The 15,440-nt window shown below is 43.4% G+C and overlaps 1 protein-coding gene across 1 annotated transcript; it reads left to right on the top strand.

The window, feature by feature from the left end:
* Positions 1 to 3,215: 3,215 nt before the first annotated feature.
* LOC138982176 (sialin-like) lies at positions 3,216 to 14,835 on the top strand. Its single transcript, XM_070355403.1, has 11 exons — positions 3,216 to 3,496; positions 4,069 to 4,380; positions 6,828 to 7,156; positions 7,938 to 8,171; positions 8,889 to 8,976; positions 10,030 to 10,116; positions 10,668 to 10,804; positions 11,284 to 11,436; positions 11,873 to 12,005; positions 12,514 to 12,758; positions 13,038 to 14,835. Exons 2-11 carry the CDS (start codon positions 4,155 to 4,157, stop codon positions 13,479 to 13,481), a joined length of 2,076 nt encoding a protein of 691 aa, XP_070211504.1. The 5' UTR covers positions 3,216 to 3,496; positions 4,069 to 4,154; the 3' UTR covers positions 13,482 to 14,835.
* The last annotated feature ends 605 nt before the right edge of the window (positions 14,836 to 15,440 follow it).

The following is a 15,440-nucleotide window of genomic DNA, read 5'->3' as shown; positions in this document are numbered from 1 at the left end:
CGTGTAATAATCATTTTTTACGCGTGTAAGAAATGATTAAATACGCGTGTAATAACTATTTCATGCGCGTGTAAGAAATGATTAAATACACATGCAGGAAATAGTTTATACGCGTGTAAGAAATGATTAAATGCACGTGGAATAAAAATGTCATACACGTGTACGAAATGATTAAATACACGCGTAATAAATATTTCATGCGCGTGTAAGAAATATTTAATACACGCGTAATAAATATTTTATGCGCGTGTAAGAAATAATTAATACACGCGTAATAATCATTTCATGCGCGTGTAAAAAATATTTAATACACGCGTAATAAATATTTCATGCGCGTGTAAGAAATAATTAATACACGCGTAATAATCATTTCTTACACGCGTATGAAATATTTATTACACGTGTATTTAATCATTATGCTATTCCATAGCATAAGAAAAAAGATAAATTACACGCGCATTAATCATTTATTACACGCGTATTAATCATTTATTACGCGTGTATTTATTTTTTATTACGCGTGTAATGGTTATGAGCCAAACGGCTTTCCATACATCCACGCACACATACACACACAAAATAAAAACAAATCAAATTGAATATCCTTTGTTCAAGCGTTTATAGTGAACCCTCGGACTAGTGAACCCTCGGACTAGTGGACCCTCGGACTAGGGAACCCTCGGACTAGTGGACCCTCGGACTAGTGGACCCTCGGACTAGTGAACCCTCGGACTAGTGAACCCTTATCCAGGATCATCGTAAAATAAAGACATGTCTCTGTCTCTCTCTCTGTGACTGGCCGCTCAGCTGTTTGGAACTCAAGCCTTGTCCTCAGTAGTACCAGACACTAGTGTAGAGTACACAGTCTCTGGTAGTAGGCCTACCACCTGTTTTCGATAAGAGCACACAGACACAGGAGTCACTTTGGGCTGCGTGAAATCACTGTTTTAGATCTCTGTTTAGACAAAGGCTAATAACTCGACCAGCCAGACCAGCTCAGGGGTACCGTCCAGTCAACAAAGATAGCCGCTGTTACTGACTGTTATGTGGTGAGACACCCACCGTCTCAGCCTAGTAGAGAGAATTAAATTCAAATGTGACTTTCTCACTGAATCGCAGTAGTTGTCATATGCTTTGGTAATACGCTTGAAGTGCTTGCAAACAAAATGTCTACTGGGCTGATAGTCGGTCAATGACCCGGCACCAATATTTTTCCGCATAGTTTCGCACCTATACTGATCATGCAAGAAATGATTCCTTCTAAACATAATTATTGAAGCTGGCACGCGCGCGTAGCCTACACACACACACACACACACACACACACATAGGGGAAAGGCTTCTAATATGGACCGGCTCCTAATATGGACCACCTCCTGTTCTGACAAACTAACGGCGCTAGAGCGCTCAAAACAATTTCATTCGCTTCATTCACCCTCTCTGGATAAGTTGCACATGTCAAAACAGTTGCAGAAACACAAACATCAAAACCGTTAGGCTTTTTCACTTTTTACATTTAGTCAAGTTTTGAAATGTTTTAACATAGAGACGAGGGTCATGGTGTATGTGTGTGTGTGTATGTGTAGAGCGATTCAGAGTAAACTACTGGACTGATCTTTATGAAATTTGACATGAGAGTTCCTGGGTATGATATCCCCGGACGTTTTTTTCATTTTTTTGATAAATATGTCTGATTACGTCATATCTGGCTTTTTGTAAAAGTTGAGGCGGCACTGTCACACATTTTTCAATCAAATTGATTGAAATTTTGGCCAAGCAATCTTCGAAGAAGGCCGGACTTCGGTATTGCATTTCAGCTTGGTGGCTTAAAAATTAGTTAATGACTTTGGTCATTAAAAATCTGAAATTTGTAAAATAAATATGTTTTTATAAAACGATCCAAATTTACGTTCATCTTATTCTTCATCATTTTCTGATTCCAAAAACATATAAATATGTTATATTTGGATTAAAAACAAGCTCTGAAAATTTTCGAAATCAATTTAAAAACACTTCCATCTTATTCCTTGTCGGTTCCTGATTCCAAAAACATATAGATATGATATGTTTGGATTAAAAACACGCTCAGAAAGTTAAAACGAAGAGAGGTACAGTAAAGCGTGCTATCATGTGAAGCACAGCGCAACCGCTACCGCGCCAAACAGGCTCGTCACTTTCACTGCCTTTTGCACTAGCGGCGGACTACGTTCAATTTCATTCTGTGAGTTCCACAGCTTGACTAAATGTAGTAATTTCGCCTTACGCGACTTGTTTTCACTTTTGGCAGCGTTCACTCTAAATTTGCCGCCTAAAACGGACTCGTTTCTGTCCACAGCCAAAGCTTTCATAACACAAAAATGGCTATATATGACAGCTAAGACAGTATTTGTTACATTTTAACAGTGTGTACCCCGAGTTTCTACTGCAAACCAAAAATAATAGCAAAACCTCAACTGAAGTATGTGTGAGTCCCCTAATCAGTATGGACCACCTTCAACAAATCGAAGAAAATAAAAACTAAAGGCAATTTTAATTAATTCATTAAGAAGCTTGATGAAAATAACCTATAACTAGCCCTCGAGATTTCAAAAAAATATAACAAATAGGGTTTTTTTTGTGGAAGTTGATAATTTCACTTATTTTCACTCTGTTTTTGATAAGCTTCTTCAGTTTCCTGGTGTGCTTCAAATAATGCTCTCATCAACCCGAAACTGACAGCTAAATCTAAAGCATTATTTGAATTAGTCTGACTTGCACACTAAGTTGTATCATGTTATTTTGAAGTATAGGGATCTTTTTACAGTGATTCGTGAAGGCCGCTTCACTGGTCCATATTGGGCGCCCAGGCTCCTAATATGGACCATTTGTGATTTTGTCTGTATTTAATTTTTGCTGAAGGTCTATCAAAGCTATTTTACTCTAATTAGGCCTAACGGTTAAACTAAAAGAGAAGGACTACCAACCACAAAATGAAACTTCTTCGCAAGAAAACAAGCTAGTTATCAGCAATAAACAAAAAGTGGTCCATATTAGGGGCCCTTCCCCTACTTTCTCTCCCTTTCTCAGTCCCTTTCCCCAAGGTTCTCTCTCTCTCTCTCTCTCTCTCTCTCTCTCTCTCTCTCTCTCTCTCGCAATGGCTATTCCCTTACCATAATATTATGGGTGAAGCCCACCAAAATGCAGCATTTGCCGCAAGCTGCACTGGCAAAATAGCACACGAGACGGCAACGGTACGTGTGCATTACGGCTTTTCTACCTGCGGCGTGATTTGGCCTTGCGCCACGAGCACCAGCTTGTGTGTTGTTGCATGTGTTGTGTCAGTGTCAGTACTCTCAGATTTGTATCGTAAATTCACCGTCATATCAGCTCGTAAAGTCTGGCAACAACAGATAAGCAGAATCGCATTTCATATGTCTTCAGTATCATCAGTTTGAGAAACTTCATTCAGCCAGGGAGATCACACGTTGCCGTGGCCCGGTGCACACATGGTTTATGGGTGAGTTTTGTGTGTGTGTTCCCAGGTCTGTTCGGCAAGCAACATATCATTGTTCAACAGAGGACTCGGAGGCTGTGATCTAAACTTAGTTAAAACGGTATATGCACTGAGATGTACGCGGTAGATTCGAGATGCCATACAGCTGAGCAAGTTCCGGCGTCGCTTGTCGTTCACTGGTCCGCCGCGGATTAAGACTTTATTGAGTTATTCCCCGAAAAAACAGAAATAATGCAGGAAAAAAGTTTTTTTCCCGGGGAATTACTGAATACTGTCATCATCCGCCGAAGCATCGTTTTTTTCCGCAGCAAAACAGTTTTTCCGCAGCTTAATGTTTACATGTTTTTCCGCATTACAAGTTGCGATTAACTTTTTCTTCGGAGTACATGATCTGTGACAGTTTTTCTGCAGTCAAAGTAAAGTAGCGTTTGTATCCGCCCCCCCCCCCCCCCCCCCCCGGAGATATAATAGCTTGCCTCCACAGTGGACCAATCAGAAGGCGTATGGTCATTTTGATGAGACGAATACTATTTGCAATACATGGACACCGAAAACACGATTACATATATCCACAGTGGGAGACCGCATCATCCAAGGAACGAGAAGGGAAACTTGAGAGAGAAAACATAAACAACAACAACTGCAGCTGTGGGCTTCAAAAATGTTGACAATGTCATCCTCCACAAAATCAAACAGACCCTGGTTCCATCGTTTGCTGCTACGTTGCGGAGACATCGAATTGAACCCTGGACCGACCAAGTCTGCCGCTGTCGTAAGTGGCATTGGGGAGGGTGACGTCATTCAGGCCCTGCCTATGTCACGATCACGTGTTTCTCTCGCCAGCATTAAATCCAGCATTCGGAAACGTCGGGAGAAGGTGTACATAGGTAAGTATTATGAAATGAATTTCAATTGCTTCGACTGGTAGAACTAAACAGCGGTATCATTTTTCCATCTTACTGTAAATGTTACCCCAAACAGGTAAGTCAGACGTTAGAAAAAAGTTTTGGCCAAGCTACCTAATGAATATTGTTGGCCATGTTACCTCAATCACATTTAGGGGGGGGGGGGGGGGGGGGGTGACCAAAAAAAAGATTTTTTTCAAAAATACAGATTTTTATGAAAAACATAAATCTGTTCGTTGGACCCCAGCTGTAGTCGTAATCTAACCGACTGACGATTTTGGATGCGTGTGGGAGCTTATCGTGACACTGACATGCGATTGAGACTAAGGCTCTTCCTTTCACGTTGCCCCCCAGCAATGCCTTTTACCTGATTTTCGACAGTTTATCATCTAAATGTATCTCTTTGAGTGTGTGTGTGTGTATATGTGTGTGTGTGTGTGTGTGCATGGTTTTAGTGCCTTTTGGTGTGCGCACGGCGTTGGTGGTGCGCATACATTACACTGGTGAAACGCTATAAACATTTTACTCTCATTCAGCCATTCTGTTAAATTATATCATTTTCAAACGCAGACAATCCGATTTTGAAGGCGAAAACATTCCTTCCTTCATTCCTTCCTTCCTTCCTTTCCTTCTTTTTACATTTAGTCAAGTTTTGACTAAATGTTTTAACATAGATGGGGAATCGAAACGATCGAGGGTCGCGGTGTATGTGTGTCTGTCTGTGTGTGTGTATGTGTCGAGCGATTCAGAAAAAACTACTCAGTGGACCGATCTTCATGAAACTTCACATGAGAGTTTCTGAGTATGATATCCCCGGACTTATTTTTCTCTTTTTGGATAAATGTCTTTGATGACGTCATATCCGGCTTTTTGTAAAAGTTGAGGCCGCCCTCATTTTTGGATCAAATGGATTGAAATTTTGGTCAAGCAATCTTCGACGAAGGCCGGACTTCGGTATTGCATTTCAGCTTGGAGGCTTACAAATTAATTAATGAGTTTGGTCCTTAAAAATCTGAAAATTGTAATAAATTTTTTTTTATAAAACGATCCAAAAGTAATGTCATCTTATTCTTCATCATTTTCTGATTCCAAAAACATATAAATATGTCATATTTGGATTACAAACCAGCTCTGAAAATTAAATATATGAAAATTATGATAAAAATTAAATTTTCGGAATCCATTTAAAGGCACAGTGCAGCTCACAGCCTTCGTTTTTGCGTTTTTGCTGCAGCTGAGTGCATTTACAGTTCAAAAATCCTCCTATGGTAGTAAAACAAACCCAAAACTACCCAACGACGACATCTGTGAAGCTCGACAGTTTCTTGTACACGCGAGTGCATACATTAACCTAGTTATTACGTGGTGTTTGGTCGGAGTTCGATTCAACTGAGTGATTCCGGCCTCCATTTTGTTTTACACAAACTCATGATGACGTCTGACATAGTTTGCTAGTGACGTGTCTTTTTGTGCATGATGTGGTGATCTACCTGATCTAAATTTAGATCCAAAAACAGGTCAAGACCAGCCGGGTCCGAGTACAAAATAGTAATTCGTAAAAAAATCGCAGTTATTGACTCTTTGGGTGCAAGTTAATGAAACTTGGTAGTTCTTCTAACGAATAGCTGCCTGAGGTATGACTAAAAGCCCCAGGGGCTCCGTGCACCTGGATTTGACAAGTTCAGTACCGTTAAAAACAATTTCATCAGTATTCCTTTTCGTGTCCTGATTCCAAAAACATATAGATATGATATATTTGAATGGGCGGGGATGTAGCTCAGTCGGTAGCGCGCTGGATTTGTATCCAGTTGGCCGCTGTCAGCGTGAGTTCATCCCCACGTTCGGCGAGAGATTTATTTCTCAGAGTCAACTTTGTGTGCAGACTCTCCTCGGTGTCCGAACACCCCCGTGTGTACACGCAAGCACAAGCGCGCACGAAAAACTTGAGATCCTGTAATCCATGTCAGAGTTCGGTGGGTTATAGAAACACGAAAATACCCAGCATGCTTCCTCCGAAAACGGCGTATGGCTGCCTAAATGGCGGGGTAAAAAACGGTCATACACGTAAAATTCCACTCGTGCAAAAAAACACGAGTCAGTGTACGTGGGAGTTTCAGCCCACGAACGCAGAAGAAGAAGAAGAAGAAGATATATTTGAATTAGAAACAAGCTCAGAAAGTTAAAAAGAACACAGATACAGAAAAGCGTGCTATCCTGCTCAGCGCAACCACTACCGCGCTATTATGGCTAGTCAATTTCACTGCCTTTGCCACGAGCGGTGGACTGACGTATACGGTCTTGCTGAGAGGAAAAAAAATGCAGTGCGTTCAGCGTTTCATTTTGTGAGTACGATAGCTTGACTAAATGTTGTATTTTCGCCTTACGCGACTTGTTTTATTTTTATTTTACCGTTGATGATCTCGTCCCAGAGCCCACGCCGCTATGGAACTCGTGTCGTCTGCTTCTGGCTATCATGGGCTTTCTGGGCTTTCTCAACGTGTACGCCATGCGGGTCAACCTCAGTGTCGCTATGGTCTGCATGATCAACCACACAGCCACCAACGCCGCCACTACCACCGTCGTCGTCAACAATAGCAGCTTTGGATATTCCGCTGATGGGAACTTGAGCTATATGCTTAGCGGCAATTTCAGTGGGGAGGATGTAGCAGGCAGCACAGAGGATTTTGTTGGAGATGCTGTGAATCTGGAGACGGGCAGATGTGGGATCCAGTCTGGCAACACGTCTGTGTCTTCAGAGGTGAGGTGTTGGTTCTGAGAAAGCTGCATGTACTGTACCCGGTTAAGATTAGGTTAGATGCATGAATAAGGTAAAGCTTTTCGTTGTGGACTTTGCGTGAAGAGTTCTCAGCAAAAACAAAAATCCCTTTGCACAAGATTTATTTGGACCTCCAAGCTTCAGAACATGCGGAGCCTGACTTTTGAGGAAAAAAAAGACCGAGAAGGAGAAAACAGGAGACGGGATATGAGAGAACAAAAAGAAATGGTTAGATGGATATAGATGGATGTTTTATTGCATAACCAGTGAAACATAAGAGAGAGGGAGAGAGAGAGGGGTGCGGGTGTCGGTCTAGCTGTAATACGGTCTTCATGCACTGAACTGCTTGTATGGTCATGGGTATGCACTTGAAAGCAGTTCGAGTAACCAAGGCCACGCTTCTTAAATGCAGTGCACCTGAAAGGGTGCTGGTTAGCTGAGATGGGGTTACGCAGTTTATGGTCCAGAGGATCAAGACAAGGCACGCTGCCAAATTAATATGAACTCATTAAGTTGAGCTCACTACCCCCCTCAGTGCAGGAGAAGCTGTTTGGCGACCTGGTGGCCCTAAACAAGACGACTGCATTCGTGGATGTCTAGAAGAAGCGAACGAGAAGAAGTTGAACTCACTGAAGTAACTGAGAGCTATTTTGGAGCTTCAATGTTGAACCTGACATACACCCTGTGCCATTTGCAAAAGTAAAAAGGCTCAGCCACTCGCCGAACAGTGTTTAGTAACTGAATCCTCGCATGTTCTTTTCAGGATGGAGAGTTCACATGGTCCAAGGACATCCAAGGCCTGCTCCTCGGCTCCTTCTTCTGGGGCTACATGACGACACAGATCGCGGGCGGCTGGCTGTCGGCGCGTTTTGGCGGGAAGCGCGTGTACGGCTTCTTCATGTTCGGCTGCTCCATCTGCACGTTGTTCATGCCACTGGCTGCTCGCGTTGACTACCGCTTCCTGCTGGCGCTCAGGTTTCTGGCTGGCGTGGGGCAGGTGGGTGCTGGAGATAGATACTTTCAAAAATACTTTCAAGAAAATCGGGCCTTAAAAAGGAGGGAGTGTAAAAATGGGGGTAAATTTACAGAGGTTTGAACAGAAAATCAGAAAAATCAAGGTCTCAAAAGGGAGGGAGTCTTCAAGTTATTATTAGTGTGTTTGTCCGCATTTCAAGTGTAAAGCCTGATATTAATCAGTTGGGCGAAGTCGACTTCACGAAACTCGCCGCCGGCACAAAGCTTCGGCACTGAATTTTTGAGGAAAGACTTCGCGAAGTCTTCACGAAGTCAACTTCGGGCTCAGTTAAGGGCAGCCTTAAGAAGATCTGTTTGGATCACTAAACACTTTGGTGCCACGGTCTAACGAGCAGAGAATGAACTATAAGTAGGTCAGATTTCTTGAATCAGGCCTTGTTCATTCAGTCCCAGAATCATGTCATAAAATAATCCATGACTTAACGATAATATTCTGGCCTACCTGGCCACAACCATCAGGAACTGATAGACAACATCGACTAATATAATGCTTAGAATTCTGTCTGGCATGGATGGCATTGAAGACTGACAAGAAAGTCTGTATGTCTACTACACTCAGATGGTGAAACTTGAGTAGGTCACTTTGATGTACGCAAGAGTGTGCAGGCAAACATAACGAGAGAATCAGCTCGTGTAGTCCTACATATACACATGTAGAAGTTTCCTCTCTGTTTTTCAGGGCGTGACCTTCCCAGCAATGAACGTCCTGTGGGCCAACTGGGCCCCGCCTCTGGAGAGCAGCAAACTGGGCAGCTTCAGCTATTCGGGTATGTTGCAGTGTTAAACTTTAACACAGTGTTCTTCGTGGTTACTGATTTGTTGAGGGATTAGTTAGAGTCTGAATGAAGTCGGCCGGGCTGTGGTTTGGCGAGTGGAAGTAGTTGGTGGAGGGAGAGGGAGTGATCGAGGTGGATGGGGGCGGGCGGAAATCATGGGAGAGAGAGAGAGAGAGAGAGAGACAGAGAGAGAGACAGAGAGAGAGAGAGAGAGAGAGAGAGATGGAGATTGAGTGATTGATTGATTGAACTTTATTTATCGAGGGTAACAGAATAAGCAATGTATACATGCTTTTTTTCATCCGGCCCTCGCCCATTGAGGGTAACTCGATTAATAACAAGAAGAAATAGAAGTTAAGTTAATTACAATACAATTTACATAATTAACATGTCAAACAATTAAAAAGACATTTCAAAATGCATTATGAATATCAAGCAATGATGAAATATTATCACAGAATTATGTACTTGTTTCCAAGAGAAACAGCATGTAGAGTTCCTTGAATGAAGTTTCACTGATTTGCATTTTAATTATATCAGGAATGGAGTTCCACAATAGGGCGCCAGAATAAGAGAGAGAGAGATAGCGAGAGAGAGAGAGAGAGAGAGAGAGAGAGAAGGAAAAAAGGGAGGCGGGAGAGAGAGAGGGGGGACAATAAAGAGGGGGTGAGTCAGTGAGGTAGTCAAGTCAAACTATGATTTCAAAAAAGAAAGTTTAGACAGAAAATCAAGTTCCCCTCTCAACTTCTGTCTCTCGCCCTCTCTGAATCTATCTGTCTGTCTGTCCTTTTCCCTCTCTCGCGCGGAGAGAGGGGGGACAATAAAGAGGAGGTAAGTCAGTGAGGTAGTCAAGTCAAACTATGATTTCAAATTGTATAATTTCCTCATTGCCTCTCACATTTCCTCTACCGTTTCTCAGGTATGGGACTGATATCTATACAATTTCATGGATGTATGTGAGTGAAATGCGGCTGCAAATTTGGGAAAGCCAAGTTGCCAATCAGTACTCTCTGTCAAAAATGATTGTGTTTTATCGTTTGACAGGGTCCCAGCTTGGCAACGTCATGACATTTCCCATCGCTGGACTCTTGTGCGAGTACTTGGGATGGCCCTCCATTTTCTACTTTCTGGGTAGGTGGTGGAAGTACAGACATATTCAGAGTGACTTTAAAGCAGCTTAGTGCTAATGAAAGTTGACTGAGCGCGCACACACATTCGCGAACGCATGCACGGCAAAAGCTCGCACGCACGAACGCTCGCTCACACTGACGCACACACGCACGAGCGCACCCTTAAAGTTATGTCTGCGTGAGGGAACAGAGAGAGAGAGAGAGAGAGAGAAAGAAACCCAGTTTTCAACACATTGCTTACTGGATTAATATCGATCCAATGCAACACTGTCACGTTCGGTATTTCCGCTTTGGAACATGTCCCCTGTAGTCCATGACATCTGTCGGATAACATCGTCGCCGTCGTGTGTGCGCGTATGTGTTTGCGTGTGTGTGCGTCGTACGTGCGTCGTACGTGCGTGTATGTGTGTGCGTGCGCGCGCGTGCGTGTATAAGTGCGTCTGTGTCTGTCCATCTGCTTTGTGCGTTTCACTGTCTATGTTTGTGTTCTCGTATGCCCCCCCCCCCCCCCCGTTTTTTTATTTTACCATGCGTACCTTTGTGACTGTGAAGGGTGTCTGGGGTTGCTGTGGTTCGTGGCCTGGTGGTTCCTGGTGTTCGATTCTCCAGCAGAGCATCCCCGCATCACCCGTCAGGAGCGTGGCTACATCCACACCAGTCTGCAAGGCAAAATGACTACCAGCAGACAGGTCAGTAAAGGCCGCTCTGAATAAGTTTGACTGTCTGTGTAGACGGATAGACTCAAATACTCACTTTATCATAGGTGTCGCCTGTGGCTAGAAATGAATAGAATCGAGCGGACGGCTAACTGAATGGACAAAAAGATGGACGAAAAAATACGTACACAAAGTTGACGAAACAGTGACGCGCGTTCACCAAGGCGGGGGGCGACCCTAAACTGCGGTTTGCCTACCATCATTGGGAGGGCTTACTAATGAGAAGAAACTCGAGGGCGCATTGTGCGTGTGTGTGTGTGTGTGTGTGTTCAAAGAGATATTAAAAGGGCAAGAGTCTGCAGTCTTCAATCATGTCGGAATTTCGTCGTTTCTCCAACCAGTTTAAAACAGAAGTGCTTTTCATTTCATTCAACTTGTTTGCCTTGGTTTTGATAAAAGCCTCGTCATTTTTGTCCCGTTTGTTTGACACCAAATTCCATGGTCGGCTTCAGGCTCACAGCCATGTTCCTGTCTGCACCATTATGACGTCACGTCCTGTTTGGGGCATCATTCTCACACACACCTGTTCCAACTTCGGTACCTACACCTTCCTCACCAATATCCCCACCTACATGAAGGAGGTGCTGCACTTCGACATTAAACAGGTACGTACGGAGCAGGTGTAGCGAATGTTCAAGTTCAACTTAAGTTCAGAGTAAGGTCAGGCGTTGAGGATTTAAATGAACGCAACTCATTTTTGATACAGTTAGCCTACCTATGTTTATGATGAGAGAACTCTCTTTGGGTCATCCAAAGGTGCCCTTAAATAACTGAACTTTGCAGGTGTCCCTTTGTGAAAGGTGCAGTTTGTTTGAGCAGTTGATAATGGGTGTTCTTTGTTTGGAGGTGCCTAGCTCTCACCTGATGAGCCGGCCTCAGTTACACAAATTACAGGTAACACAGGCTATACGTCAGAGATTAGGTGATAACTTCGATCAAACAGTAACCCCCAATGCTTCCAGCGATTTAGGTAGGATTTGGTGTTGATTTTCTATGTTTAGAGTTTACATGTTTTCAGATGATTGTGTTTTGATTCCTCAGAATGGGTTGTTGTCAGCTCTACCCTACATCGGGTTCTGGTTGTCTATCGTGGTGTCTGGTCAACTTGCAGACCTTGCTCGATCTCGTGGCCTGGTCACCACAACACAGGCCCGAAAAATCGGCAACAGTATTGGTAAGGAACCCGCAGTTCAACTAAAGTCGCAAGAAAAATACAAATATGTCTTTGCTCACACAGTGAAACATTTGTCATGGATTGTATAAAAACTGGCAATAGCATGCAGAAGGACAAATCTTGTGTCCAGCCGCAAAGACGTGTGTGTGTGGTTGTGTGTGTGTGTGGTGGTGGTGGTGGTGGTGTGTGTGTGCATGTGCGTGCATGTGCGTGCGTGTGTGTGTGCCATAGTGTGTGCACGGTGTGTTTATGTGAGGGAAAGAGACTCAAAGAGGCTCAGACAAGCTATTTTCATCAATATTCATTGTCATTCACCTCAGCACCCAAATCAGTCAGGCTGGATCCATCTACAAAGCCGTTTTGCTACTTCAGTAAGCAATACATGTATTATAGCTGTACAGCATTCACGGATCATTACCACAGTCACCAGTGTCTCCGGCAACATGCCTCTCTCACTCCATTAATGTATCAAATACAGAGTCAGTTCCACTTTTTACTTGTCTCCTAGGCATGCTATTTCCGGGTATCTTCGTGGCAGCTGTCGGGTACATGACGTGTGAGCAGTCCACGACGGCTGTGATCTTGCTGACCCTAGGGGTGGCGATGAGTGGGTTCCAGTATGGGAGCGGGTGGATGGTCAACCCAGTGGACATTGCACCCAAGTATGCTGGGGTCATCTTTGGCATATCCAACACCTTTGCCACTGTCCCCGGCTTTGTGGCTCCTATCGTCATCGGTATCATCACCAAAAACGTACGGATGAGGGGTGTTACTGTGTGTGTGTGTGTGTGTGTGTGTGTGTTTCTCTGTGGGCATGTGTGTGTCTCTGAGTCACTCCCTCTATGTCTGTCTGTCTGTCTCTCTCTGTATGTTTGTATATTACTGTGTCTTTTTGTCTTTGTGTGCGCGCGCGTGTGTTCGTGTGTGCGTGCTCGCGTGCGTAATATTTGAGGCCCCTCTGTAGAGAATCAAATCAAATCAATCAAAAGACACAAAATAGCCATATTTCACAATACCCTTTTATCTGTGCAGCAAACACAAGCAGAGTGGCAGACAGTGTTCTTCATAGCAACCACCATCTACGCAGTGGGAGCCCTGGCTTACATCCTACTGGGTTCTGGTGAACTGCAGCCCTGGGCTCGCCAAGAAGAAGACCCCGAAGGCACCGGAAACCCCAACGGCGGTAGTGATGCACTGGATCTTGAAGAAAATCCTCTTCTCGATGGTGATAGTTCTGGAACCAAGCCTGGAAAATCAGTGGTGACCTTCAGTGACCTTCAGAAAGCTAATGACAATACGGAGGACAATGATGACTTTGAGGATAAGGGTAAGGGCAGTGAACCCATACCAGTCAAAGACGGTGAAGCAGGATCTGGCGGTGGTGGTGAGGAAAGTGGGGGTGTGGGTGAGGGAGGGGGAAGAGCTGGTGGTGGGAGGAAGAGGACGGAGCCGTCAGAGGATGTCCAGTTTTACTGAGTACATGTATGCGTCTGTGTGTTTGTGTGAGAGTTGGATTGGATTGGATTGTTTAATTGTGTAACCAGTGATTTGGTGAGAGAGAGAGAGAGAGAGGAGAGAGAGAGAGAGAGAGAGAGAGAGAGAGAGAGAGAGAGAGAGAGAGTGTGTGTGTGTTAACATAGCCATCAGAAAATGTCACATTTGGCTGAGATATTTGACTGAGACTGTGAGGTGAGGGACAAGAGTGTGTGTGTGTGAGAGAGTGAACGGTTGTGTGAGTGTGTGTGTGTGAGAGAGTGAACGGTTGTGTGAGTGTGTGTGCTTGACGAAGCCATCAGAAAATATCACATTTCACCGAGACTTGGTGGTCAGGGAGGCGCGAGTGTTTTTCTGTGTGTGTGTGTTTGTGTGTGCGTACATTAGCTTAGTGTGTGCGTACATTAGCTTAGTGTGTGTGTTTCTGAGTGTGTGTGTGTGTTTCTGAGTGTGTGTGTGTGTTTCTGAGAGTGTGTGTGTGTTTCTGAGAGTGTGTATGAGAGGAGGCAGAGAGAGATAGTGTATAATTATGTGGATGTGCATGTTTTCCGGGTGTTTTTGAGAGATAGGAGTGTGTGTGTGTGTGTGTGTGTGTGTGTGTGTGTGTGTGAGAGAGAGATCTAGTCTTTGTTTCATGAGGACACACTCAAATACTTAGAACTAGAAGTGAAGATACTTAAAAAAACAATACTTAGAAGTGAAGATACTATCACGGGTTGATATTTATGTTATTGTTATAATGTACTATTGTTGTTTTATTTGTGTAAACCGTTGATGACAGGCGTACGTTGTGGACAAATCTGATGCAGACAAATGCTATTGGCCATCACGTTAGTACTGTCTTAGCTGAGTTAGCGTTATTCGCAGCAAGCAGCAGTCAGTAATTAGTGCACAGCAGCGTGTGTACAGTAAGCGCATTTCCAAATAGGAATAGCCGTACGGTACACCTAGCGATCGGTGGATGCTGGACCCTGTGACATCAGTCTCCAAAAAAAGGGGAGGAGACATAGAGACCAAGTTGATTTAGTCTAGGGAGATAGGATAGAGTCGGCACTTGTTGCAGGACGGAGCTAGAGACTTGCCACGGGACCGTCGAGCTAGAGACCTAGATTAGAACTAGGGAAGTTAGAGTAAATTATAAAAGGATTGACCAGCAGAACGAAGGAACACAGTTATTTAGAATAAGTTAGCATTGGGACAAGTGTTAGGAAACCATAGTTTAAATACAGAGCCAATCAGTCAAGTCGGCATCAGGACGGTAAGCAAGTGCGCACGTTGTTTTCCCTTTGTTTGATCCCTCCCAAAGTTGTACCCAAAATAAAGAGAAGAAATTGTTGCTCTTGGTTTTGTTTGCATTTCTTACGATTGTTCATACCTTGTTCTTTGTCTCCATTATAAAGATCTGTCAGTCCTCTGAAAATTCATAAAGCCAAGCGAGTAAAATTGAATAATAAACATCCTTAAAGTCACATCGCAAACACGACCCCACGAAAATACTTAAAACAAAACAAAACTTAGAAGTGAAGATACTTTAAAAAAAATAAATTTAAACAACATTCTTGACAGTTGTTCCTTGTATCAGTTGTAGATGACCAATATGCCAAATAAACTTCACTGTTCTGTGCACAGCTGAGCTGACTTTCTTTCTTTCTTTCTTTATTTGGTGTTTAACGTCGTTTTCAACCACGAAGGTTAACCTGAGCTGACTTACATTGTCTGAATGAGTTTGTGTGTATGAATAAATATAAGTGAAGTGTGGTGTGCCAATAATTTTTTTTTACATGCATATAATTATGTCAACAAGTATGCATGACATCATTGAATACAAAATCAGTGCAGGTCACAATTCAAAACTGATACTATCAGCACAATGCTTATATCGGCATCAAACAAACACAAACCATGCCGCCACCAATTTTTCCTCCATACAAACAAAAAGGA

The sequence above is a fragment of the Littorina saxatilis genome, linkage group LG12 (genome assembly GCF_037325665.1).
Source record: "Littorina saxatilis isolate snail1 linkage group LG12, US_GU_Lsax_2.0, whole genome shotgun sequence".
Lineage (NCBI taxonomy): Eukaryota > Metazoa > Mollusca > Gastropoda > Littorinimorpha > Littorinidae > Littorina > Littorina saxatilis.
Note: the sequence above shows the minus strand (reverse complement) of the source record. Positions and strands in the feature narration are given on the sequence as shown.

What these genes read in the sequence shown, in the direction of transcription:
- LOC138982176 (XM_070355403.1), top strand. Translation starts at nt 4,155, where the DNA reads ATGTTGACAATGTCATCCTCCACAAAATCAAACAGACCCTGGTTCCAT. An exon ending in TCGGGAGAAGGTGTACATAG is followed by an intron (nt 4,381 to 6,827) that starts GTAAGTATTATG and finishes ATCTCGTCCCAG; the next exon opens with AGCCCACGCCGCTATGGAAC. An exon ending in ACACGTCTGTGTCTTCAGAG is followed by an intron (nt 7,157 to 7,937) that starts GTGAGGTGTTGG and finishes TGTTCTTTTCAG; the next exon opens with GATGGAGAGTTCACATGGTC.